General features: G+C 41.9%; 1 protein-coding gene across 2 annotated transcripts; it reads left to right on the top strand.

The window, feature by feature from the left end:
• Positions 1 to 25,541, top strand: CPT2 (carnitine palmitoyltransferase 2). Of its 2 annotated transcripts, XM_081223116.1 has the most exons (5): positions 1 to 207; positions 13,951 to 14,031; positions 15,788 to 15,894; positions 22,062 to 23,366; positions 24,380 to 25,536. In XM_081223116.1, the coding sequence occupies exons 1-5, from the start codon at positions 35 to 37 to the stop codon at positions 24,709 to 24,711; spliced, it is 1,998 nt and encodes a 665-aa protein (XP_081079242.1). In that variant the 5' UTR covers positions 1 to 34; the 3' UTR covers positions 24,712 to 25,536. The 2 variants fall into 2 exon arrangements, with proteins under 2 accessions (XP_081079242.1, XP_081079241.1); XM_081223115.1 differs by lacking the exons at positions 1 to 207; positions 13,951 to 14,031 and adding an exon at positions 15,982 to 16,033 and having other exon boundaries at positions 15,840 to 15,894; positions 24,380 to 25,541.
• The last annotated feature ends 1,418 nt before the right edge of the window (positions 25,542 to 26,959 follow it).

Here is a 26,959-nt window from a genome sequence, read left to right as displayed (position 1 = left end):
CTGTAACCAGGGCTCCGCGTTCTCCGCGTTCTCGATGCTGCCGCCTCCCGGGACGATGGTGGCCGGCCTGCTGCTGCGCGCCTGGCCCCGGGGCCTTGCCTTTGGCCCGGGAGCCCCCAGTCGGCTCCTGAGCACAGGCTTCGACCCGGGCCAGTACCTGCAGCTGAGCATCGTGCCCACTATGCACTACCAGGACAGTCTGCCCAGGTGAGCCCGGCCTCCCGGTCCCCGCCGTCCACACGAGCTGGGGTTCGGCCCCAGCCTCTCTCCAATCACTCACGCCTATTCTGCTGAACCCTCTTCCGCCTCTAAAGTTTTACCTGGGACGCTGCCGCATCCTCCAATCTGAAAATCCTGTGACTTTCAGGATCTCAGGGCACTGGAACATCAGAATGCCCAAATTCTCTTCCAGAATCCCCCGCTCCCCCCAGCCATTGTTCTCTCAGATTTTCTCTCTTGAACTCTTCTCCAACTCCTACAAAAAACCGACTTCCAATCAAATATCTAATTGTCCCTCACATTTCTCCCTGAAAAACGTCCAACCTGCATATCGCCAACACTACCCTTAGCCCTCCAACTAGATTGTCTCCCCGCATTCCTGCACAGAATATGGATCGGTCAGTTCCTGAAACATAATAGGTACTCTCCCTCAATTTCTCCCAGCACGGCACCTTTTTCACACCTGTTACTCATAACCCTCAGCCCCACTCCCCATGCCTCCATTCCTCTTGTATTTTAGCACGCTATCCTCCCCCAAGCAGATTCAAGTATTCATCTTACCCTCCAAGTCCTCAGCATTCTAAATCCAGTCTTCACCTGGAAACCTTTCACCCCTACCAAACCTTCCTCAACACTCCCCCCACCCTCCTCCCTAACCCACATTACTCCCTGCAACTTCAGCCCACCCTCACAGAATTCTAGGCAGCACCCTCAGTACCCCTCCCCAAATTTTATCTTATTCACATTAAATACAGAGCCCACCCAAATTCTGTGCCTCCTCACCATAGCTACGCCCCCGCCCCCTTCTAAAACACTTCTCCCAGAATCTACTTCCCCTGTGATACACAGCTCCCATACATCTTCCTTCTCCTTCCCTCATCCGGTATTTTCTTTAATTCAGCTTCCAGTTTGCTCAGTCTTTGAACTCCCAGCCTTACTCTAAGCTGCCAGGTCTCCTCCAATATTAGAAATGTCCCTAAATTCCTTCACCCCCGAAAACCAAACTTTAACTTCTCTACCTACTCACCAGTTAGTTCCTGGTGCCAAGTTCCAAGTTTGTTTCAGAGAGCCTTTTTACTTCCTTTCTCCCCAAGCTGCCATTAGGGATCTCCCTCCCAGTCCAGGGGCTGGAGGCCCTACCCCATGAACAGAACAAAGATTGTCACAGGCATTAACCCCAACCACTAGGTTGCTGTTTTTCTCTACAGCCGGGAACCCCTTAACCCATTGTCATCACTGCCCACCCCCATCCTCTCAGGAGTATCATCTGAGGGATTCTTGTCAAATTACAGTGTGCAAACATCTAAAACAAGTTAAAATGAGATTATCTAGCCCCAATCCCACTGTTTAAATTTGGCAGGAGGATGGGGAAGAGAAAGAAAAACTCTCTGTGCCTGTGAGATAAGCCTTGACTTCCTGACTATGAGCTGAGCCAGTATGTGGGGGAAAGGTGAGGAATGACACAGCCTGTCTTCCCTTGCCAAGCCCAGCAGCAGATGGCTTTTAACTTTCAGACAGTCCCGGGCCCCACCCAGGTGTAAGATCAGAGGGGTTTTCTCCATTTTAGAATTGGAAAGCTGGGAAGAATATTAAGATATCAAGGAATATCAAGATCATTTCCTCCAATCCACAGCACAGATATCTTGGAGCTACAAACAGTAGCGCTCATCACCTGTGTATAACTTTAAATGATGACTCCCTCCCGAGGCCTCCACCACCTCACCTGTAAGTTGGAAGTTAGATAAGATGAGATTCCTTTTATCTGAGATTCTGGAGAGGTAAAATGAATTGTCTTTCACACTCTTTTTTTTTTTTTTTTTTTGCGGTACGCGGGCCTCTCACTGTTGTGGCCTCTCCTATTGCGGAGCACAGGCTCCGGACGCGCAGGCTCAGCGGCCATGGCTCACGGACCCAGCCGCTCCGCGGCATGTGGGATCTTCCCGGACCGGGGCACGAACTCGTGTCCCCTGCATCGGCAGGCGGACTCTCAACCACTGCGCCACCAGGGAAGCCCTCACACTCGTTTTGATGTCACACTTGGTGAAAAGCCCTGGCTTTGAAGTCTGGTAGAACTTAAGTTTCAGATTCCGGATCTCATACTCTTTCTGTATAGCTTCAGGCAATTCAGTCAACCTCTTTGAGCCCTAGTTCTTACCTGTAAGGTAGGAACAGAACACACAATTCATAGGGCTATTGTGAGGCTAGAGTGAGATAAGATGCCAAAATAGGGAACTGTCCTTATTAGTTGGCATAGGAAGGACTAGTCCCTTAGTATTAAGTGGTCCAATTGGATCTCCCTTCCTCCTTACCTCTTCCTTTTCCTATTATATCACTGCCTTTTACTCAAGTGGTTTTGGACTTGCTTTCCTCTAGGAAGCTTTGCACTATCATTTGCTTGGTTTTTAGGTGTTATGTTTTTTTCTTTGCTCTTTTTCAGTGTAGTCAAATATACAAAACATAAAATTTACCATTTTAACTATTTTTAGGTGTACAGTTCAGTTAGGTGTTTTTTTTAGGGTTCTATTTATACACACTGAGCCGTTAATCTCAATATAAAACTGCAAGTCTGAAGGAGAGAAAGGGTGGAACAACCTGACCTACACATTCACATTATTAATTTGATAAACATTTATTAATAGGGCTTGGAGACCAGTCAGTCATGGTGAGGAGCTTACTGTATAGTGGGGGAGATTTAACAGATAAACAGTTATGATATAATGGATAAGTGGCAAGCAGCATCTCATGGTGGTTACAGTCATGAGATAGGAGTCAGATTTGATTTTTTTTTAATTAATTTATTTTTGGCTGTGTTGGGTCTTCGTTGCTGCATGCGGGCTTTCTCTAGTTGTGGCGAGCGGGGGCTACTCTTCGTTGTGGTGCACGGGCTTCTCATTGCAGTGGCTTCTCTTGTTGCGGAGCACAGGTTCTAGGCATACGGGCTTCAGTAGTTGTGGCACGTGGCCTCAGTAGTTGTGGCTCGCGGGCTCTAGAGCTCAGGCTCAGTAGTTGTGTCGCACGGGCTTAGTTGCTCTGCAGCTTGTGGGATCTTCCCGGACCAGGGCTCGAACCCATGTCCCCTGTATTGGCAGGTGGATTCTTAACCACTGCACCGCCAGGGAAGTCCCGAAGCATGGAGTCTTAACCACTGGACTGCCAGGGAAGTCCCTCTGCCCATTTTTTAAATCAGGTTGTTTATTTGATTCTTTTTTTTTTTTGCTGTACGCGGGCCTCTCACTGTTGTGGCCTCTCCCGTTGCGGAGCACAGGCTCCGGACGCGCAGGCTCAGCGGCCATGGCTCACGGGCCTAGCCGCTCTGCGGCATGTGGGATCTTCCCGGACCGGGGCACGAACCCGTGTCCCCTGCATCGGCAGGCGGACTCTCAACCACTGCGCCACCAGGGAAGCCCTATTTGATGTTGAATTGTATGAGCTGTTTATATATTTTGGACATTAGGCTCTTATTAGTCATATCATTTGCAAATATTTTCTCCTGTTCAGTAGGTTATTATTATTTTTTTTTGATGATTTCCTTTGCTGTGCAAAATCTTTTAAATTGATTAGGTCCCATTTGTTTTTGTTTTGTTTTGTTTTGTTTTTGCTTTTGTTTCCTTTGCCTTTAGGAGACAGATCAAAAAAAATATTGCTGTGATTCATGTCAAAGAATGTTCTGCTGATGTTTTCTTTTAGGAGTTTTGTGGTTTCCAGTCTTACATTTAGCTCTTTAATCCATTTTGAGTTTATTTTTGTGTATGGTTTGATAAAATATTCTAATTTCACTCTTTTTTTTTTTTTTTTTTTTTTGTGGTACATGGGCCTCTCACTGTTGTGGCCTCTCCTGTTGCGGAGCACAGGCTCTGGACATGCAGGCTCAGCAGCCATGGCTCACGGGCCCAGCCGCTCTGCGGCATGTGGGATCTTCCCAGACCGGGGCACGAACCCGTGTGCCCTGCATCGGCAGGCGGATTCTCAACCACTGCGCCACCAGGGGAGCCCTAATTTCACTCTTTTACCCATAGCTGTTCCATTTTCTCAGCACCACTTAATGAAGAGACTGTTTTTTCTCTATTGTATATTCTTGCCTCCTTGGTCATAGATTAATTGACCATTAAGTGTGTGGTTTTATTTCTGGTCTCTCTCTTATGTTCCATTGATCTATGCATCTGTTTTTGTGCCAGTACCGTAGTGTTTTGATTATGCTAGCTTTGTAGTATGGTTTGAAGTCAGAGAATGTGATATCTCCAGCTCTTTTCTTCTTTCTCAAGATTGTTTTGGCTATTTGGGGGTCTTTTGTGTTTCCATACAAATTTTAAAATTATTTGTTCTAGTTCTGTGAAAAATGACATTGGTATTTTGATAGGGATTGCATTGAATCTGTAGACTGCTTTGGGTAGTATGGTCATTTTAATAATATTAATTCTTCCAATCCATTAACAAGGTATATCTTTCCATCTGTTTGTGTCATCTTCGATTTCTTTCTTCAGTGTCTTATAGGTCTTCTACCTCTTTAGTTAGATTTATTCCTAGGTATTCATTTTGATGCGATTGTAAATGGGCTTATTTCCTTAGTTTCTCCTCCTGATAGTTCATTGTTAGCATGTAGAATGCAACAGATTTCTGCATATCAATTTTGTGTCCTGTAACTTTACTGAATTCATTGATGAGCTCTAGTAGTTTTTTAATAGTGTCTTTAGGGTTTTCTATGACATAGTATCATGTCATCTGCAAACTCTGACAGTTTTGCTTCTTCCTTTTCAATTTGGATTCCTTTTATTTCTTTTTCTTGTCTGATTGTTGTGGCTAGGATTTCCAATAGCATGCTGATTAAAGGGGCAAGAGCGGAATTCCTTGTCTGGTTCCTAATCTTAGAGGAAATGCTATCAGCTTTTCATCATTGAGTATGTGTTAGCTCTGGAGTTATCATATGTGACCTTTATTATGCTGATGTGTGTTTCCTCTGTACTTACTTTGTGGAGAGTATTGTCATAAATAGATGTTGAATTTTGTCAAAAGCTTTTTCTGCATTTATTGAGATGATCGTAAGGCTTTTATTCTTCAATTGGCTATTGTGATGTATTACATTGATTTGTGGATATTGAACCATCCTTGCGTCCCTGTGATAAATGCCACTTGATCAGGCTGCATGATCTTTTTATTGTATTGTTGGATTTGGTTTGCTAATATTTTATTGAGGATCTTTGCATCTATGTTCATTGGTGATATTGGCCTGTAATTTTCTTTTTGGTGTGGTATCTTTGTTTTTTGTATCACGATGATGCTGGCCTCTTATAATAAGTTTGGAAGCATTACATCCTCTGCAGTTTTTTTGGCATAGTTTGAGATGGATGGGTGTTAACTGTTCTCTACGTGTTTTGTAGATTTCACCTGTGAAGCCATCTGGTCCAGGACTTTTGTTTGTTGGGAGTTTTTAAATTACTGATTAAATTTCATTACTGTTAATTGGTCTATTCATATTTTCTGTTTCTTCCTGGTTCAGTCTTGGGAGATTGTACATTTCTAGGAATTTGTCCATTCCTTCTGGGTTGTCCATTTTATTGGAATATAGTCGTTCACAGTAATCTCTTACGGTCCTTTGTATTTCTGTGGCATCAGTTATAACTTCTCCTTTTTCATTTCTGATTTTATTAACTTGGGCCCTCTCTCTTTTTTATTTGATGAGTCTAGCTTAAAGTTTATCAATTTTGTTTATCTTTTCAAAGAACCAGCTCTTATTTTCATTGATCTTTTCTATTTTTTTTAGTCTATTTCATTTACTTCTGTTCTGTTCCTTATGATTTCTTTCCTTCTACTAACTTAGTGTTTTGTTCTTCTTTCACTAGTTCCTTTAGGTGTAAGTTTACATTGGTTATTTGAGATTTTTCTTGTTTCCTTAGGTAAGCTTATAGCATTATAAACTTCCCTCTTAGAACTGCTTTTGCTGCATCCCATGAAGTTTGAGTCATTGTGGGTTTTTTTCCATTTGTCTCCAGGTATGTTTTGTTTCCTTTTTGATTTCTTCAGTGATCCATTGGTTGTTTAGTAACATATTGTTTAGCCTCCACATGTTTGTGTTTTTTTCAGTTTATTTCTTGTAGTTGATTTCTAGTCTCACAGCATTGTGGCTGGAAAAGATGCTTGATATGATTTCAGTTTTCTTAAATTTTCTGAGGCTTGTTTCATGGCCTGGCTTGTTTTGAGGCTTGTTTTGTGACCTGTCCTGAACAGTGTTCCATGTGTACTTGGAACAGTGTATTCTACTGTTTTGGGGTAGAATGTTTTTTATGTATCTGTTAGGTTCTCTGGTCTAACGTGTATTTTAAGGCCAGTGTTTCCTTATTGATTTTTTGTCTTGATGATCTGTACATTGATGTAAGTGGGGTGTTAAACTCCCCTACTATTACTGTGTTACTGTCAATTTCTCCATTTAGGTCTGTTAATATTTGCTTTATGTATTTAGGTGCTCCTATGTTGGGTGCATATATATTTAAAATTATTATACCTTCTTGGATTGATCCTTTGATCATTATGTAGTGTCCTTCTTTGTCTCTTGTAACCATCTTTGTCTTAAAGTCTATTTTGTCTAATATAAGTATTGCTACCCCAGCTTTCTTTTGATTTCCATTAGTATACGGTATCTTTTTCCATCCCCTCAAATCAGTGTGTGTCTTTAGATCTGAAATGAATCTCTTGTAGGCAGCTTATATATGGGTCTTGTTTTTGTATCCATTCAGCCACTCTGTGTCTTTGAATGGAGCATTTAGTCCATTTACACTTAAAGTAATTATTGATACGTATATTCTTTTTTAAAATATTTATTTATTTATTTATTTATTTTTGGCTGTGTTGGGTCTTCGTTGCTGTGCACGGGCTTTCTCTAGTTGTGTCAAGTGAGGGCTACTCTTTGTTGTGGTTCGTGGGCTTCTCATTGCGGTGGCTTCTCTTGTGGAGCACGGCCTCTAGGCACACGGGCTTCAGTAGTTGTGGCGTGCCAGCTCAGTAGTTGTGGCTCGCGGACTCTAGAGTGCAGGCTCAGTAGTTGTGGCGCATGGGCTTAGTTGTTCCATGGCATGTGGGATCTTCCCGGACCAGGGCTCAAACCCGTGTCCCCTGCATTGGCAGGCAGATTCCTAACCACTGAGCCACCAGGGAAGTCCTGATACGTATATTCTTATTGCCATTTTGTTCATTGTTTTGAGATTGTTTTTGTAGTTCTTTTTTGTTCCTTTATTAGTCCTTTGTCCTCTTCTCTTGTGATTTGGTGACAGTCTTTAGTCTTACCTTTGGGTTCCTTTCTCTTTTTTCTGCGTGTTATCAATTATAGATTTTTGGTTTGTGGTTACCGTGAGATTTAAATATAGCCATCTGTGTATATACATGATTGTTTTTAGTTGCTGGTTTCTTAATTTCAAATGCATTTTAACAACCCTGCATTTATACTGTCCTTCCATATCATGATGATGGTTTTTTTTTTTTTTTTTTTTTTTTTTTTTTTTTTGCGGTAGGCGGGCCTCTCACTGTTGTGGCCTCTCCCCTTGCAGAGCACAGGCTCCGGATGCGCAGGCTCAGCAGCCATGGCTCACGGGCCTAGCCACTCTGCGGCATGTGGGATCTTCCCAGACTGGGGCACGAACCCGTGTCCCCTGCATCGGCAGGCGGACTCTCAACCACTGCGCCACCAGGGAAGCCCTATGATGATGGTTTTTGACATCATATTTTAGAGCTAATTGTTTTGTGTATCCCTTAACTGCTTATTGTGGCTATAGATGAGTTTACCACTTTTTTTCTTTTAACCTTCCTACTAGCTTTGTATGTGGTTGATGATCTAACTTTTTTGTATATTTGCCTTTACTGGTGAGCTTTTTCCTTTTCTAATCTTCATGTTTCTAGTTATGACCTTTTCTTTTCTGCTTAGAGAAGTCCCTTTAACATTTCTTGCAAAGCTGGTTTGGTGGTGCTGAACTCTTTTAGGTTTGCTTGTTTGAAAAACTTTTGATCTCTCCATCAAATCTGAATGAGAGCCTTGCTGGGTAGAGTATTCTTGGTTGTAGGTTTTTCTTTTATATCACTTTAAATATATCATGCCACTCCTTTCTGGCCTGCAGAGTCTGCTGAAAAGTCAGCTGATAACCTCATGGGAGTTCCCTTGTAAGTAACTTGTTGCTTTTCCCTTGCTGCTTTTAATATTTTCTCTTTATGCTTAATTTTTACCATTTAATTGAAATGTGCCTTGATGTGTTCCTCTTTGGGTTCATCCCATATGGGATTCTCTGTGCTTCCTGGACTTGGATGTCTGTTTTCTTTCACATGTCAGGGACATTTTCAGCTATTATGTTTTCAAATATGTTCTCTGCTCCTTTCTCTCTTCTCCTTCTGGGACCCCTATAATGTGAATATTAGTACAGTTGATATTGTCCCAGAGGTCCCTTAAACCATCCTCATTTCTTTTCATTCTGTTTTCTTTTTTTTGTTCAGCATGAGTGATTTCCACTACCCTGTCTTCTAGCTCATTTGATCTGTTCCTCTGTATCATTTAGTCTACTGTTGATTCCTTCTAGTGTATTTTTCATTTCAGTTAGTGTATTCTTCATCTCTGTTTGATTGTTCTTCATATTTTCTAAGTCTTTGTTAAAAACTTCTAACTTCTTGCTCTGTGTATCCATTCTTCTCCTGAGTTCTATGATCGTCTTTACAGTCATTACCCTGAACTCTTTCTCAGGTAGATTGCCTGTCTCCACTTCACTTAATTCTTCTTCTGGGGTTTTATGTTGTTCCTTCATTTGGAACATGTTCCTTCATCACTTCATTTTGCCTATCTTGCTGTTTTTATCTCTGTATATCTGGTAGGTTGGTTATGTTTCCCAGTCTTGGAGAAGTGGCCTTTTGTAAGAGATGTCCTATGCATCCCAGTATTGCACTCCTCTTTTGTCACCAGAGTTGTATGCTCTAGGGGTTCCCCTAACGTGGACTGCGTGGGTCCTTCTCCTGTGGTAGGCTAACTACCATGGGCAGTCTGATAGGCTTGGTTGTCCCCTGGTCTGGTTGGTTGCCAGGCCCTGCTGTGTGCAGAGGCTGCCGGCTGCCGGTTGGCTGGGCCGGGTCACAAGGTGGTTGGCTGCAGAGCTCCGGGAGTCCCAGGGCTAGTTCTGGCTCACTGGTGGGCAGAATCAATTCCTGGGGCCTGGCTGCAGGGCCCAGGGGGCCCAGAGGTTCCAGATCTGGTGTTGGACAGCTGGTGGATGGGGCTGGCTCCTGACACAGCTGGCTGCGGGGTCAAGGGTGTCCCGAAGTTTGTGTTGGCCTGCTGGTGGATGAGGCCAGGGCCCAACTAGTCCCAGGGCAGGTGCTGCTGGCCTGCTGGAGTCTGAGCTGGGTCCTCCAGCTGAGGGGCTGTTGTTGCCCTGGGGCTGGTGTCCACCAGCTAAGTGGGTAGGCTGGTCCTGAGGCTAGAGCAGGCTTACTGGTGGGCAGGTCAGGGATTTGAGGGCTGGTGCCTACTCACTGGTGGGTACATCTGGGTCCTGTGGTCTCTGGCTGCAGGGCCCTGGGGGTCCTGGGTCTAGTGCCTGTGCACTGGTAAAATTCCTGCTTTTATTTATTTATTTTTTATTATTTTTTTTAATTTTATTTATTTATTTATGGCTGTGTTGGGTCTTTGTTTCTGCGCGAGGGCTTTCTCTAGTTGCGGCAAGTGGGGTCCACTCCTCACCGCGGTGCGCGGGCCTCTCACTATCGCGGCCTCTCCTGTTGCGGAGCACAGGCTCCAGACGCGCAGGCTCAGTAATTGTGGCTCACGGGGCCAGCCGCTCCGCGGCATGCGGGATCCTCCCAGACCAGGGCTCGAACCCATGTCCCCCGCACTGGCAGGCAGACTCTCAACCACTGCACCACCAGGGAAGCCCAAAATTCCTGCTTTTAAAGTGTACAGTTCCATGGGGGAGGGTTATATAATCACAGCGTTGTGCAGCTATCACCACTATCTAATTCATCACCTCTCCCCGTCATTGCAGTCATTCCCCATCCCCCCAACACCCTTGGTAACCATCAGTCTACTTTCTGAAAAGTGACTTGTTTAAAATTTGAACTCGGGTTTGTTTGGCTTCAAAGCTTAGGCTTTTCCAGCATAGCACACTGTCCCTAAACAAAGAACAAATCCACAGTTGACAGGATTATGCTCCTTTGCATACCTTCAGTTTTCTTCCTCGTTGCCTGCTTGGAAGAGCCTGTGTAAGTGTCAGAGTTGATTCTGTCAAAGCAGGGGGGATCACCGATGGAGTATCCAGTCAGAAGAGGACAGAGGAGCCAGTCTTGAGAAAACTGGCACTTTTAGGGCAAGAGGACGTAATGGAGGAAAAGAGAATCAGAAGAAGATGTCAAAACCAACAGGATGGGAGAAGAGAATCTCTAACTCCATCGTCTGCATCCTTAAAGGATCTCATGGTCTGCAGTCTGATGGGGAAAAGAGACATAAATACATAAATGCCACTAAAAATGATAGAGAAGAATATAGGGTCCTGGGGTGCGTAGGGGGGTAAAGGAAGGTAATCAACTAATTCATTTAACACACATTGAGTACCTATTCTGTGCCAGCCCATGTGCCAGTGGAGGTGAGAAAAGGGGATTCAGAGGAAGAATCCTAATGAGTGGTGAGCTCCCCTCTCTATACATCACCCTAATCATGCGAGCCAACTCTGTGCATTTCTTCCCAGCTCCACATTCGGTGACATCATGTTGGTATCTTGAACTTGGCCATGGTGGGAGATTTACAGAAATTGGTAAATGCTACAAATCAGGGCTTCACCCCCTACCCACCAGAGAGCTGGTTTACTAACCCAGCATTCCTTGGAGTGGATAACAGATGAGGATGGGGAGAAGGTGGTACAATTAGATTTGAGAGAAAAGAAACGTGTTTGATGTTGATGGCAGATTGTGGAGGTTAGGGGGGTGTTGGTCCTTCCTAGAAGTTGGGGAGTGGCTTTCTTTGAGGAGAAATCTGAAGACAAGTGGTATTTACAGAATAGTCAGATTTTGAGAAAGGTGAGGAGGTAGAAGAAGTTCTGGAGAAGAAGTTATAGAATGTAGGGTAGTTTATTCAGAATGGAATGGGGGTTCTGCAAGATAGAGTGGAGGTGGCTTGTGAAGAATAATAGCTATGTTATTAAACTGGATGTTGCCGAGTGGGTGGAAGGGAATGGCTGGGGACAGGGTTTGTGCCTAAGGTGGGAGGTGTCAAAAGAGGAGGGAAGCAGAAAGCCAGGAGGGAAATGAAAAGGAGATGGAAGGACCTGTCTATAGATATCAATAGGTATCTGGGTTCTACAAATACACATTCCATATGTGCTATATGTTTAGTGCCTACTATATGTCAGGTACCTTATTAAGTTCTTTATATATTTATTTCATTTAATCCTCATAATGGTCCAGTGAGCTAATATTTAACACATGGAGGAAGAAGGGCTGGAGAGGTAAGAATTTGCCCAAAATCACCTAGATAGTAAGTGACAGAATCCTGGATGCAAACTCTGAGTTATCTGTGAGAGTCCAAAGACTGTGAACCTAACCTCTCCATATACCAGCTGTGCTGGTGATAGACTTGTGCTGGGTGGGGCTGGAACTTGACAGGATTTCAGATCTCTCTGTGAGGCAGTTCTTCTCTCCAGCTTCCTGTGAGGCAGGAAATGGAGTCTGAGGGACATGGAGTAATTTGCCACCTATAACCATATCAGACAGATTAAGTGACAGAGCTGGGACTTAAGCCTAGGTCCGATTCCAAAAGTCCTTGTCTTTTCACCATCAGTAGTTCTTATACTTTTAGATTTCACAGATCAGTAAAATTATAGGGGAAAATACTGTTATCAACATTATTTCTTAAAAAAAAAAAAGACCTTTAATGACTCTCACCCAAAAAGGGGGAGGTGGGACAATCTCAGAATTAAGAACAGACTTTTCATGTAAGCAAATTTAGCTTTGTGAAAAGCTCACTGTACTATCCATGTTTGTTTTATTTCCTTGTGAACCAGTAACTTCACAACTATGGCCATCTTCTGCAAGTATCAGATAATCCAGTGATATGGACTATGTTGTTATTTGACATTTACAATGAGGGTATTTTATAGAAGGCAAAAATATAGACTTGGTAAGTTTAGCATATTCATTAAGTGATCTTTGATAATTTTTATAGAAAACAGGTGACTTTGTATCCATGATAAAAATTTTTTTGTAGAATCTATACTGCTGTAATTTTTTTTTTTTTTTGTGGCCTCTCCCGTGGCGGAGCACAGGCTCCGGACGCACAGGCTCAGCGGCCACGGCTCACAGGCCCAGCCGCTCCGCGGCACGCGGGATCCTCCCGGACCGGGGCACGAACCCGTGTCCCCTGCATCGGCAGGCGGACTCTCAACCACTGCGCCACCAGGGAAGCCCCCAATACTGCTGTAATTTAGTTCCATTGAGAAAATTCAGTTTGTTGTACTAATAACTCCAAAATAAATCATCACTCTGAAAACTGACTTTACCCCACTAAAGTAAGTCCAAGCTAGAGTTAACACTCCAGAATCTTTTGGATAAGGACTGCTTTTACAAAACTGCCATTGCCTCTAATTTAGAATTGTTTAAAAAGAAGGTAAAATTTCCTTAATGTCCCTACTGTATCAAAACAAAGTCTTGAGAAAGGTAAGTAGGTAACTTTGTACTTATGAGATAGCTGAGCTAGTTTTAGGGATTTTCTGCATAAGTCCATGTAAGGGGACCTACAGTGTTACAGTGTTGTGAATGGTTACTCAGTGCAGCCTAAGTCCATGATGGCTGTAAATTCAGATTTATTTTTTGACATTGTATTTTGGATAAACATGCATTGAAAAATAAACTGAAGAACTACAGTGTATCTTATTAGTAAGGTCTTAAACTGTGTTTTATGGATAACTTTTCAGTTTTCCTAAATGGCTGCTATATTTAGATATTTTGAGTGTATCAGTGTTAATTTTGAGTTGGCAGAGGTAACCTAACAAACTTGGATTAAGTTTTGGTATTAGGGGATATATCTTTCAATAAAATTATTAACATGAAAAAAAAAAGTATGCCTCACGACATACCCCTGGTGTTTTCATTTCACTGTGGACCTGTAACTTCATTGCCATAGCTGTCATTGGGAATCCACTGGTAGAGAATGATGAGTAGGTAAGCACGGAGGAAGATTTGGTTCTTCCTCACAGGACTCCTGGTGAGCTGGGCATGGCTTGATGGTCGATCCCATGGTTGGCTGGCCCATTGGACAGACCTGTGTTTCCCTTTTGTATGATTCTCTGTCATAAAATACACTAGAAAATTTAAAAATAGAAGTTTTTTTTCATCTTGGGAGAGAAAAAGACAGTCGTTCAAACTAAGGATAGAAATAAAATCAGTGCCAGTATAGGGTTAACACAGGTATTATAACTGTGACAGGAAACAGGAATTTTTGGGCAGCTTCTGCTTCCCCATTTTGAATCTGTTAGTATGTTTACTAATTCAGCTTATGAAATTCATCATTAATACATTAAAAAGTTATTATTTTACTTAAAAAAAAGAGCTACCAATTATACTTAAATTCATCTATTCTCATTTGTAAGTGGCTTCCTTTTGTTGTTTGTTTTTTTGGAAAGAAGTTAATTATCCAGTAATTATTGGTTAGTTTGGGTTGGGAAGCTAGTTAACCTCTTCCACAGATTGTCACCCTTACACTTGACATTACTTTCTTCCCAGGCTGCCTATTCCCAAACTTGAAGACACCATGAGGAGATACCTCAGTGCGCAGAAGCCTCTCTTGGATGATGGCCAGTTCAGGTAAAAGCTGAGAACCCTGAATGGCCATGGATGGGTGGCTCAGGGGAGGCTGGCAAGTGCTGGTGAACCAAGTTTCAGGGAGTGTCTGTGATTTGATTGGGTCACCAGGCACCTAGGACCTAGTCTTTACATTTGCGAATTCAGGAAATAGATTTTCACTCATGAAGGGCTGACCAAGCCCTGAGGTGAGAGTCTCTTTAACTAGACTCAACTGGCAATGGTTTATAAGCCAGAATGCCAAATTTGTGCTATCTTGGTGGGTGTTACCTGGTCGGCTAGCTGGTACCATTTACAGGGGGCATGTGCTCTTGGTAGGGAGGTTCATTAAGGAGAGCATGTGGCAGACCAGAAGTTTGCTTGGTGAGCATATGTACTGGGTTGGATAGTGTGCCCTCCAAATTCATTCCCTTTTGAGAACCTCATTATGTGACCTTATTTGGAAATAGGGTAGTTGCAGATGTAATTAATTAAGATGAGGTCATACTGGAGAGAGCTGAGTCCTTAATCCAATATGATTGGTATACTTAGAAGAAGAGGAGAGACACAGAGACAGCCATGTGAGGACGAGGCAGATTAGAGTGGATTAACAAGCCAAGGAATGCCAAGGGTACCTGGTAACACCAGAAGCTAAGAGAAAGTCCTGGAACAGATTCTCCACTGGAGTCTTCAGAGAGAATATGGTCTTGTCAGCACCTTGATTCTGTACTTCTAGCCTCCAGAACTGTGAGAGAATAAGTTTCTGTTGTCTTAAGCCATCCAGTCTGTGGTACTTTGTTATGGCAGCCCTAGGAAACTAATTCAGTATGGAATTGGAAAATAATATTGGATATTGTTAAAAAGCGTATTCCATCAAGCTCTTGTATCCTGGTATAGTACTCTTTTTCCACAATGGGAATTTGTTGTGCAAATAACTGGCCTTCTCATTAGAATCATGGAGTCCTTCAATGGACAGTGCTGGAAAAAAAAGATGAACCATTCATAATGTAGTCCTCTGCTTTTAAATATTCCACATTAGTCACTTGAAGCTTCTATTGACATGGTAATGATGTAATAGCTACCTGTTACTAAGTATTATGTTTCAAACTATCCTAAATCCTTAGCTCTATAAATATTTTTAAAATCATGGAAGGTGGTATATTATCTCTATTTTACATATAGAGAAACTGAGACTGAGAGAGATCAAGTAACTTGTCCACGGTTATACAGTTTGAAAGTAACAGAGCTAGAATTCAAACTTAGCTCTTCTTGGCTCCAAAGCTTATATCATTTTCTCCATGCCTCCTAGATTACACATTATCTTATGAGATGTGGATTCACCTTCCTAATCAATCATTTTAAGATATCCTAGATTTATCTGTTTAGATTGATTCCTGTTCTTCTGACCAGAGGTACTTTCTGATCTCAGTCCCTGGTTCTAGGGATATGCTATTGGGGACCCAAAGTTCTGTGATGAGTTCTTGGCCATGAATAAAAATCATCTATTCCCCAGCCGCATAGCACAGGGAGATCAGCTCAGTGCTTTGTGACCACCTAGATGGGTGGGTTAGGGAGGGTGGGAGGGAGATGCAAGAGGGAGAAGATATGGGGATATATGTATATGTATAGCTGATTCACTTTGTTATAAAAGCAGAAACTAACACACCATTGTAAAGTAATTATACTCCAATGAAGATGTTAAAAAATAATAATAAATAAATAAATAAAAATCATCTATTCCTTGCCATGGTTTGATTCTATCTTTTCTTGAACATTTAAGGAAAACGGAACAATTGTGTAAGAGTTTTGAAAATGGGATTGGAAAAGAACTGCACAAGCAGCTGGTCGCTCAGGACAAGCAGAATAAACATACGAGCTACATTTCAGGTGGGTAGGCAGGGCTGTGGGCTTGATATTTCCAGAGCCCTCCGTAATGGAAAGCAAGTCATCTTCTCTCCTGTTTTAATCTCACAGATATTTTTGGTGAGACCAGCACTGAAGTGTTATCTCATCCTCTCTTCCTGAGGTAAACATTAAGGTTGAGTGAGTTCATCCTCCACTGAGGAGCTGCCTGGAGTCCATGCTCAAGAGCAGTAGCTTGCCTGCTCTGTAGGTGGGATCAAGATAGAACCTCATCACTGGTTCTGTCTGTAAAGGATGCAGGATTTAGTCCTGTGTCCTGTGTGTATCATTCTAGGTCCTTCACGGTCTGGCCCAACTGCCTGCTCCAGCCTCATCTCTTACCATCCTCCCTGACACACCCATGCTTCAGCAAAACTGAACAACTCCTTCCCTCAACTCGTTAGTCTTTCATTCTTCTGTGCCTTTATCCATGTTGTTTGCCCCACCATTTTTTACCTGGCAAATTCTTCCTTTAAGACCCAGTTAGGGTGGTTATCAGAGGCTCAGGACAGGGGCTAGGCAAAATGGGAGATGGGGATCAAAAGGTACAAACTTCCAGTTATAAAATAAGTAAGTCCTGGGGATGTAATGTATATAACCTGGTGACTATAGTTACTAATTCTGTATTGTATATTTGAAAGTTGCTGTGAGTATAGATTTTAAAGCTTCTCATAAGAAAAACAATTTTGTAAGTATGTATGGTAATGGATGTCAGCTAGACTTATTGTGCTGAGCATTTTACAGTATATACAAATATCAAATCATTATGTTGTACACTTGAAACTAATATAATGTTATATGTCAATTACATCTCAATTGGGAAAAAAAAAAAAAAGATCGGGTAGGATGATTTTTCTATGAAACCTTTCAGCCCTTCTTCCCATTCAGAGTTGGTTGCTTCCACCTCTGTTCCCACAGCACTTCTTTTAACTCAGTTTATATTTTTAATAAGGTTATACATACATATAGTTTAAAGAATCAAATAGTTTTCTCAGGCTTGTTAGGAGAAACAGAAATTTCCTGACCTTGCCCTAATTTCTCACTTCTCATTTTCCCCCATTCTCTAAATTACTTACTCATATTAATGCATCTTTTGTAGTTTTAGGCATTATCTATTGATGTCTCACTGTAAAAGATTAGGATTTAGCAGTCTCTTATATCCTCACCACATTTCCATCCCCTCATTGTCACAGTATAGTTATTTGTAATTTTCGTTTGCTCAATACCTAGTGTTTACACTATTATAATCATGTAAACACTATTGTCAGCTGAATTGTGTAGCACATTGGAATTGTTTTTCCTTTCCCATATGAACTTTGTTTTCTCTGAAGTTAATAATTATACTTTGTTTTGCTTTCTACGTGCTTAATAATTTACCTGGGATTTTTTTTTTTTTAATTCTCATCTTCCTTCATAGTCTGTCTCGAATTTGCTTTTTGCTAGTTTGTTTTACCCTCTTTTCTTTCTTCAGATGTTTCATAATCCTTCTCTGTTGTCTTAGATCTGAATGAGATATTTAAAAGTTGTGGGAAGCTCTGTAGATGAGGGTGTGCTTGTCAGTCACAGCTTCACTGTAATGTGATCAGCTAAACCATTTCCTCGGGGTGCCCCTAATGTTGGTGTCTTTGGGTTAGACTCCCGGGGAAGGCTTTTCCAGTAAACTGCCAAAAGGTGTTTTCCTGTTTGCTGCTGTTGTAGGAGTGGCATAAGGGAAGAAGGCTTGAGCTCTCATATGTAACTTATGTCCCCCAATTTTACTTTCTCCAGTGAGTAAAACTTAAGTCTCCTATTGGAGTGGGGAGGGAATCTGGGGTGTGGGGTGGGGGTCTAATTAAACAGCCCTTCAACCAGATATATCTAGGCTGCTACTTCCTGAGCCCTCTGGGGGTTCTGCTGTGTAAATCGTACTGTTTCTTGGCTTTCTCTGCTGCCAGGTTAGGGTTGGCTTCCTTGAATTGGCTAGAGAGCTTTCCAATTTCTAATATTTGCTCTTTTCTCCTCTCTCATTCTCTTTGCCTTATTGGTTTCCGTCTCTTTAAAATTCTTTTACTGAACGGATCAGAGGCATAAATTCATGTCTTCTTTTGTCAAATATGTCTTGCCCCCATTTTAATGCATTGCATTATGTTTTAATTCTATTTGTCTCCTTCATCAGAGTTCTTCTGAATTAAAGTCCATGCCCTATTCCTCTCTATATCCCCTGGGCCAGGGCCTGGCACAGTACTGATTTGCAAGGAATGAAATGGAATGAAGGGACCAACAAATGAATAATAGATAAATTCATGTCCATTAATCCTTTCCCAATACTTTATATGTAAAAACTATTTCCTTGAATCAAAGATAGACTATATTTGATTAGGAAGTTCCTAATCCCACCAGGAACTTCCCTTGAAAACACATTTTCTGATAAGATACTGCCTCTGGAATTTTTACAAGCAAAACATCCACAGGAATACAGAGGGCTAGTTGGAGTGGTTCACTCGCATTGATAGTTATTTCTAATTGCTTTTCAAGCATTTCCTAAAAGAGGGAGTGCAGTAATGTACATAGTACACAGAATGATGGTGAAGACTTTTTGCCATTTTAGGGAGACAGTCAGGTGTGAATGTTGTCCCTGAAAGGAGATGAAGCACGAGAAACCTAAGCTGATGGGGTGGGAATTAACAATTACTCTATTTCATCATGAATGCCAGTGAGGTATTATTGTTTTTTATTTCTGTAAGTGTCAAAAAAGGAAACAGAATGAGGAGGAAAAAGCAATTAATACACATTAGGGAAATGTAAATCAAAACCACAATGATGGTTACCCACCAGAATGGCTCCAACAAAATATGAGCAAACCAAAGCCAACAACGCATAAAAAAGATCATACACCATCATCAAGTTGGATGCATCCCAGGGTCACAAGGGTGGTTCCGATATGCAAGTCAATCATGTGATACACCACATCAACAAAAGAAAAGACAAAGACCATATGATCATCTCAGTAGATGCAGAAAAAAACATTTGATAAAATGCAACATTCATTCATGATAAAAACTCTTAACCAAAGTGGGTATAGAGGGAACATATTGCAATATAATAAAAGCTATTTATGGCAAACCCACAGCCAATTTAATACTCAACAGTGAAACGCTAAAAGCCTTCCCACTAATTCTGGAACAAGACAAGGGTGCCCACTCTCACCACTTCTATTCAACATAGTATTGGAAGTCCTAGCCACAGCAATCAGACAAGAAAAAGAAATAAAAGGTATCTAAATTGGAAGGGAAGAGGTAAAATTGTCATTATATGTAGATCATATGATACTCTATATAGAAAACCCTGAAGACTCCCGAACACAGAAACTATTAGAACTGATAAACGAATTCAGTAAGGTAGAAGGATACAAGATTAACATAGAGAAATCAGTTGCATTTCTTTACACTAACAATGAAGTATCAGGAAGACAAAGTAAAAAAACAATCCCTTTTAAAATTGTGTCCAAAAAAAGTGAAATACCTAGGAATAAACCTGACCGAAGAGATGAAAGACTTATATGCTGAGAACTATAAAAACATTGATAAAGGAAATTGAAGGTGATTCAAAGAAATGAAAAGAAGTACCATGCTCTTGGATTAGAAGAATTAATATAGTTAAAATGGCCATACTACCCAAAGCAATCTACAGATTTAACATGATCTGTATCAGATTACCCATGACATAATTTCACAGAACTAGAACAAATAATCCTAAAATTTACATGGAACCACAAAAGACCCAGAATTGCCAAAGTAATCCTGAGGAAAAAGAACACTGCTAGAGGCATAACCTTCCCAGACTTACAGTAATGTAAACCGCATGGTATTGGCACAAAAACAGACATATGGATCAGTGGAACAGATTAGAGAGCCCAGAAATAAATCCACACACCTACGGTCAATTAATCTACAACAGAGTAGGCAAGAATATACAATGGAGAAAAGACAGTCTCTTTAATAACTGGTGCTGGGAAAACTGGACAGCTACATGTAAAAGAATGAAATTAGAACATTCTAACACCTTATACAAAAATAAGCTCAAAATGGATTAAAGACTTAAATGTAAGACCAGATACTATAAAATTCCTAGAGGAAAACATAGGAAGAACATTCTTTGACATAAACCACAGCAATATTTTTTTAGATCTGTCTCCTAGAGTAATGGAAATAAAAGCAAAAATAAATGATTGGGACCTAATTAAACTTAAAAGCTTTTGCACAGCAAAGGAAACCATAAACAAAATGAGAAGATAACCTGCGGAATGGGAGAAAATTTTTGCAAATGATGTGACCAACAAGGGATTAGTCTCCAAAATTTACAAAGAGTTCATACAGTTCAATATCAAAAAACAACCCAATCGAAAAATGGTCAGAATGGGACTTCCCTGGTGGCACAGTGGTTAAGAATCTGCCTGCCAATGCAGGGGACACGGGTTCGATCCCTGGTCTGGGAAGATCCTACATGCCGTGGAGCAGCTGGGCCCGTGTGCCACAAGTACTGAAGCCCACGTGCCTAGAGCCCGTGCTCTGCAACAAGAGAAGCCACCGCAATGAGAAGCCCGCACACCGCAACGAAGAGTAGCCCTGCTCGACGCAACTAGAGAAAGCCTGCGCGCAGCAGCGAAGACCCAATGCAGCCAAAAATAAATTTATAAATAAATAAATAAATAAATTGTATATCTTAAAAAAAAAATGGGCAGAAGACCTAAATAGACATTTCTCCAAAGAAGATATACAGATGGCCAACAGACATGAAAAGATGCTCAACATTGCTAATTATTAGAAAAATACAAATCAAAACTACAATGAGGTATTACCTCACACCAGTCAAAATGGTCATCATCAAAAATTCGACAAATAATAAATGCTGGAGATAGTGTGGAGAATAGGGACTGTTGGTGGGAATGTAAACAGGTGCAATATGGAGAACAGTATGGAGGTTCCTTAAAAAACTAAAAATAGAGTTACCAAATGATCCAGAAATCCCACTCCTGGGCATGTATCCGGAGAAAACTCTAATTCGAAAAGATACATGCTCCCCAATGTTCATAGCCGCACTATTTACAGTAGCCAAGACATGGAAGCAACCTAAATGTCCATAGACAGATGAATGGATAAAGAAGCTGTGGTATATATATACAATGGAATATTACTCAGCCATTAAAAAATGAAATAATGCCATTTGCAGCAACATGGATGGACCTAGAGGTTATCATATAAACTGAAGTAAGTGAGACAAAGACAACCATCATATATTACTTACGTGTGGAATCTAAAATATGATACAGATGAACTTATTTCCAAAACATGTTTGAAACAGACTCACAGACATAGAAAACAAACTTAAGGTTGCCAAAGGGGGAAAGGTTGGTGTGGGGGAGGGATAAATTAGGAGTTTGGAATTAACAGAGACACACTAATATATCTAAAATAGATAAACAACAAGGACCTACTGTATAGCACAGGGAACTATATTCAGTATCTTGTAATAATCTATAATAGAAAAGAATCTGAAAAAGGCTAGGTATATGTATATGTATAACTGAATCACTTTGCTGTACACCTGAAACTAACACAACATTGTAAATCAACTGTACTTCAATAAAAAAAGAAAAAATTAATAAAAAAATCAAACAATTTCAGTCAAAAAAAAGGGGGGTTAAACATAGACTTACCATATGACCTAGCAATTCCACTCCTAGCTATATCCCCCAAGAGAACTGAGAACATACGTCCACATGAAAATTTGTACGTACCAGCATTATTCAAAATAACCAGTAAGTGGAAACAACCCAAATGTCCATCTACAAATGAATGGATAAACAAAATGTGGTACATTATTGGAACATTATTTAGCAATAAAAAGAAATGAAGACTGATAATGCTATAGCATGGATGAACCTCCAAAACATTATTGTAAGTGATAGAAGTCAGATGCAAAAGACCACATATTATATGATCCCATTTACCATTTATGAATTATTGCAGAGCAAAAAAATACTCAGAAAATTCCATCCTCTGGAGGTTAATGTCACTTCTGAATATGCTTGATTTTCCTTTTTTCTTTCTCAAATTTTATCTTTAGGAACTGCATTAACTCTTTATTGTTCTTTTTAAATTTTTATTTTTTAGGTCCCTGGTTTGATATGTACTTAACTGCTCGAGACCCCATTGTCCTGAACTTTAATCCATTTGTGTCATTCAACCCTGACCCAAAGTCCGAGTACAACGACCAGCTCACCCGAGCAACCAACATGACTGTCTCTGCCGTCCGGTTTCTGAAGACACTTCGGGCTGATCTTCTGGAACCAGAAGTGTTCCACTTGAACCCTGCCAAAAGTGACACTGATACCTTCAAGAGACTCATACGCTTTGTGCCTTCCTCTCTGTCCTGGTATGGCGCCTACTTGGTCAATGCATATCCCCTGGATATGTCCCAGTATTTTCGGCTTTTCAATTCCACTCGTTTACCCAAACCCAGTCGAGATGAACTCTTCACTGATGACAAGGCCAGACACCTCCTGGTCCTAAGAAAAGGACATTTCTATGTCTTTGATGTCCTGGATCAAGATGGGAACATTGTGAGTGCCTCAGAAATCCAGGCTCATCTGAAGTACATTCTCTCAGACAATAGCCTGGCCCCCGAGTTTCCGCTGTCATATCTGACCAGTGAGAACCGGGACATCTGGGCAGAGCTCAGACAGAAGCTGGTGAGTGGTGGCAACGAGGAGACCCTGAGGAAAGTGGACTCTGCTGTATTCTGTCTCTGCCTAGATGACTTCCCCATTAAGGACCTTGTCCACTTGTCCCACAACATGCTGCACGGTGACGGCACAAACCGCTGGTTTGATAAATCCTTTAACCTCATTATAGCCAAGGATGGCACTGCTGCTGTCCACTTTGAGCATGCTTGGGGCGATGGTGTTGCAGTGCTCAGGTTTTTTAATGAAGTGTTTAAAGACAGCACTCAGGCCCCTGCTATCACTCCACGGAGCCAGCCAGCTAACACTGACTCCTCTGTCGCCGTACGAAAACTCAACTTCAAGCTGAACGATGCTTTAAAGACTGGCATTAGCGCTGCTAAGGAAAAATTTGATGCCACCGTGAAAACCCTCACCATTGACTACATCCATTTTCAGAGAGGAGGCAAAGAATTCCTGAAGAAGCAGAAGCTGAGCCCTGACTCGGTGGCTCAGCTGGCCTTCCAGATGGCCCTCCTGCAACAGTACGGGCAGACAGTGGCCACCTATGAGTCCTGTAGCACTGCAGCATTCAAGCACGGCCGCACCGAGACCATCCGCCCGGCCTCCATCTTCACAAAGAGGTGCTCTGAGGCCTTTGTCAGGGAGCCCTCCAAGCACAGCGCTGGAGAGCTTCAGCAGATGATGGCCAAGTGCTCCACGTACCACAACCAGCTGACCAAAGAAGCAGCAATGGGTGAGACAGGGTTTGGGGAGCATGCCCTTAGGTCTTGTTGCCCTCAGCACTGGGGTAAGCCTCAGCACTATTCTACCCCACATCTGATTTCCACCTCTTCACTAGGTTTAATCCACCTGCCAACTGATTATTATTTTTTCCTACCTTAGCAGTCCAAACAGCCAGACTAGCCATTAGGGTTCAGAATATTCTCTCCTCCTAAGCAAGGATAGGGAAATGCATCTAACTTCGTCCTCATTTAAGGTCACTTTCAGCTGTGTTACATACTCTCTTCCTGTTATTTATTGGTCATCAGACTCACTTTTGACAACGAAGGATTTCTAAGCCCACGGCCCCTCTTACTTCACTTCAGTTGAAGTGTATTGGCTGCCTGTAAATAGGCCATCTCAGAAGCTCTTCCCAACCTAAGTGTCATCCTTCTTTGCCTCTTCATAGTAAAATTGGAGACCTAGAAAGGACCTGGAGGATCACACAGTCCAGTCCTTTCATGTAGCCAAAGTCCTGGAACTGAAAGGGACCTCCAAGACGTTCTAGTCTCATCCTTCTCTATTTTATAAGTATGAAACTGAGACCACTGGCTCAGGGTCACGCAGCAAATTATCAGGAAAGCGGAGATTAGAACCCTGGTCAAATACCCCTTCCATTTTGTTCCACTGACTCAATCTTGTCTTTTACACTTGATTTGGACTTTGGCTTTTACCTTAGTTTTTGAGTCCATAGTGTGCTCTCCACGTACTTTTCTTGACTGTTTGACTAAACTGATTCAATTTCAAAATTTTAAAAATCATGTGCATTTTAGGCTGATTTTTAGCTCAGCTGTTCACGGCTTTTTAAAAAGGAATGAACTGAGCCAGAGGTTAGCAAGCCGGAGGTGTGCATGCAGAGATAAACCCTTCTTCCACTCTCAAGGATGCTGTGAAGGTGCTCCTACCATGGGTCAGAGGTTTTACCAAGTGAGGTCCCTTTCAGTTCTGAGATTCTTAGACTCTGGTTTTCCATTTTGTCTCTGACAGGCCAGGGCTTTGATCGACACTTGTTTGCTCTGCGGTACCTGGGAGCAGCCAAAGGGATTGACCTGCCTGAGCTATACCTGGACCCTGCGTATAGGCAGATAAACCACAACATCCTGTCCACGAGCACATTGAGCAGCCCAGCAGTGAACATCGGCGGCTTTGCCCCCGTGGTCCCTGATGGTTTTGGCATTGCGTATGCTGTTCATGACAACTGGATAGGCTGCAACGTCTCTGCCTACCAAGGCCGCAATGCCCACGAGTTTCTCCAGTGTGTGGAGAAGGCCTTAGAAGGCATGTTTGATGCCTTAGAAGGCAAAGCCATCAAATCTTAACTTCTGGGTGGGTGAAAAGCCTCTCTTGCTTCATCAACATGAAAATTGGGGCCTCTGTAGCCAGTAGCCACTGTTCTGTGACTAATGAAACTAATTGTGAGGTGCCTGAGCACCAGTGCTATAAGGTTTGAGCTTTAAAACCGTGGTTTTAAAGCTAAACATGTAATTTCCAAGTGGAACTAGATCACAACTAAAGATAATATGAGATTTCAATTTTAAGGACATTTGATCAGGAGGTAAGACTTAGAAAATAACTCAGGTGTATTTACTGTTGAAGCAGAAATAAAATGCAATTCATGCTTACAGGTGGCTCCTCTTAGGTTTTAGGTTTTTTTGTTTTTGATTGTTTAACCTCGTTGCCTAATCCCCACAAAGAACTTTCCAGTAGTAAGTTCAGGTGATAGTAAGTTTGTATTGGCTCCTGGCTCTTTGGGTGATGGTAGGAAATGCTCTTTTATCTTTCCTGTATACTTGCTTCTCTCTCCTGGGAAATCCTTTGTTTAAAAACCCTCTTCATTTTTCTAAGGAGTAAACCACTACTGCTCGATTCTGATAGTCCTGCTGCAATAAAGGGTTATACCCATGGATTTAGGGAGTTCTATATGACTGTTCTTCCAGCCAAATGAAGATTAATAACTGGTGTGTATGTATTTTTACCAGTTGAATCTTGTGTGCTAATTATGGAATAAGGTAGAATTGTTGCTCTGTACATTTTGCACTTGAAACGTCTCCATTGAGTGAGCACAGAATTTATTGTTAGAACATTACTGCTCTAACAATTTATTGTTAGAATACTGCTGTAATGTGAAAAGGAAGCGTGTTCTCTTTTGGTTTTGAAAAGGAAGGGTTTTTGTTTGTGTTTAATTTTACCTGCATTTCTAGTGGCTTGCCCAGCAAGTTACTGGACAGCTGGGTTGAATTCTGGTATGAACCAGTCACAAAGCTCTTCCAATGTATTATCTCATTTAATCCTCCTTACAGTTCATGTAAACACTCCTGCAGGTTTTCTTAGCTGACCCTGTCCATCCTTTGCTCATTAACCATTTAGTGAATACCCAACAGGTCCCAGGTCCTCCATACTCCATGGTTTGATAAGAGAGAGGCATTTGTGGCTGCCAATGTACATAAACATATGCTGCTCTCATTCAGGACCCATGATCAGGAATACCTGAACTCTGGTATCTTGGTTCCACCATGTCCTCACTTTATGACTATAGGCAAGTTCTTTTGCCTTTCTGGTCTGTGAGTTCCTTTGTAAAATGGGGATAATTCCTATAGCATGGGGATGTCATGAGAATTAGCTGTAACGATATAGGTAAAGCACCTGGCATACAGCTGAGGCTGAGCCTGTGCCCTCTTGTTCTGCGATGTCTTGCTGCCACTGTTCCATTCCTTATTGAAGTGCTGACCCCTCTTGGATAGCAAGTTCCCCATAGCAGGAGCTCTTAAGGCCGAAGCATCAATTGAAGCTCGGTGGAAAAGTATATTTCATGCTTATGTTCAGGTGGATGTACCCTTGGACAGTACATCTTGGGTGCGAGCAGTCCCTTAAGGGGAACTGCCGGCCTGTCCCAGTGTTCGGCATTCCTATTTACAACTTCCTCCACCCCTCCCTCTGATCTTGGATTCATGCTATGAAGGGTTCTACGAGGTAGCTAGGATGGCAAAAACAGTTATTAAGTCTCAATCCAGTTAGAGCTCACACACAGGTCTTGCACATTTGTACAGAACTCAACTATTTGTAAAGCATCAGCCGATTTGATCCCCTCAGCTCTGAAATGGACAGAAGTTATCCCCATTTTCCATACAAAAGATGGACAGGTTGGGGGAGCTTGATAACATGTAGGATTAGGACCAGTTCTCTTGATTCCTTGTCCAGTGCTTTTTTTCCTATATTTGTTTGTCTAGGCTTCCGGTAATTAGATCTTAAATCAGCTGGCCTCCCAACTCAGGAGGATGAGTTTTGTTAAATTAATACCTGTTGCTCCTGACCCTAAAGCAGATCCCATGTGGAGTTTCCCACGGTGCTTTGGGAAGCCAGCAAGCTCTGTCCTGGTGGCTCTTGTCCATGACTCCTGAACAAGTATGGCACATCTCCAGATCCACAGTCACACCAGCCTCTCTGGAAGTTATCTGCTTACTCTTTGAGGTGCCTCCAGGATCCCCAGAGTGAGTTTTGTGGATACTATGTACGTTACATTTTTTAAAAGACAGCTTTATTAGGAGCTATACTTTCCATACCATGCAT

This window comes from Mesoplodon bidens, assembly GCF_964165515.1.
Source record: "Mesoplodon bidens genome assembly, chromosome: 2".
In the NCBI taxonomy this organism is placed as follows: Eukaryota; Metazoa; Chordata; class Mammalia; order Artiodactyla; family Ziphiidae; genus Mesoplodon; species Mesoplodon bidens.
This window is presented reverse-complemented; position numbering and strand designations above follow the sequence as displayed.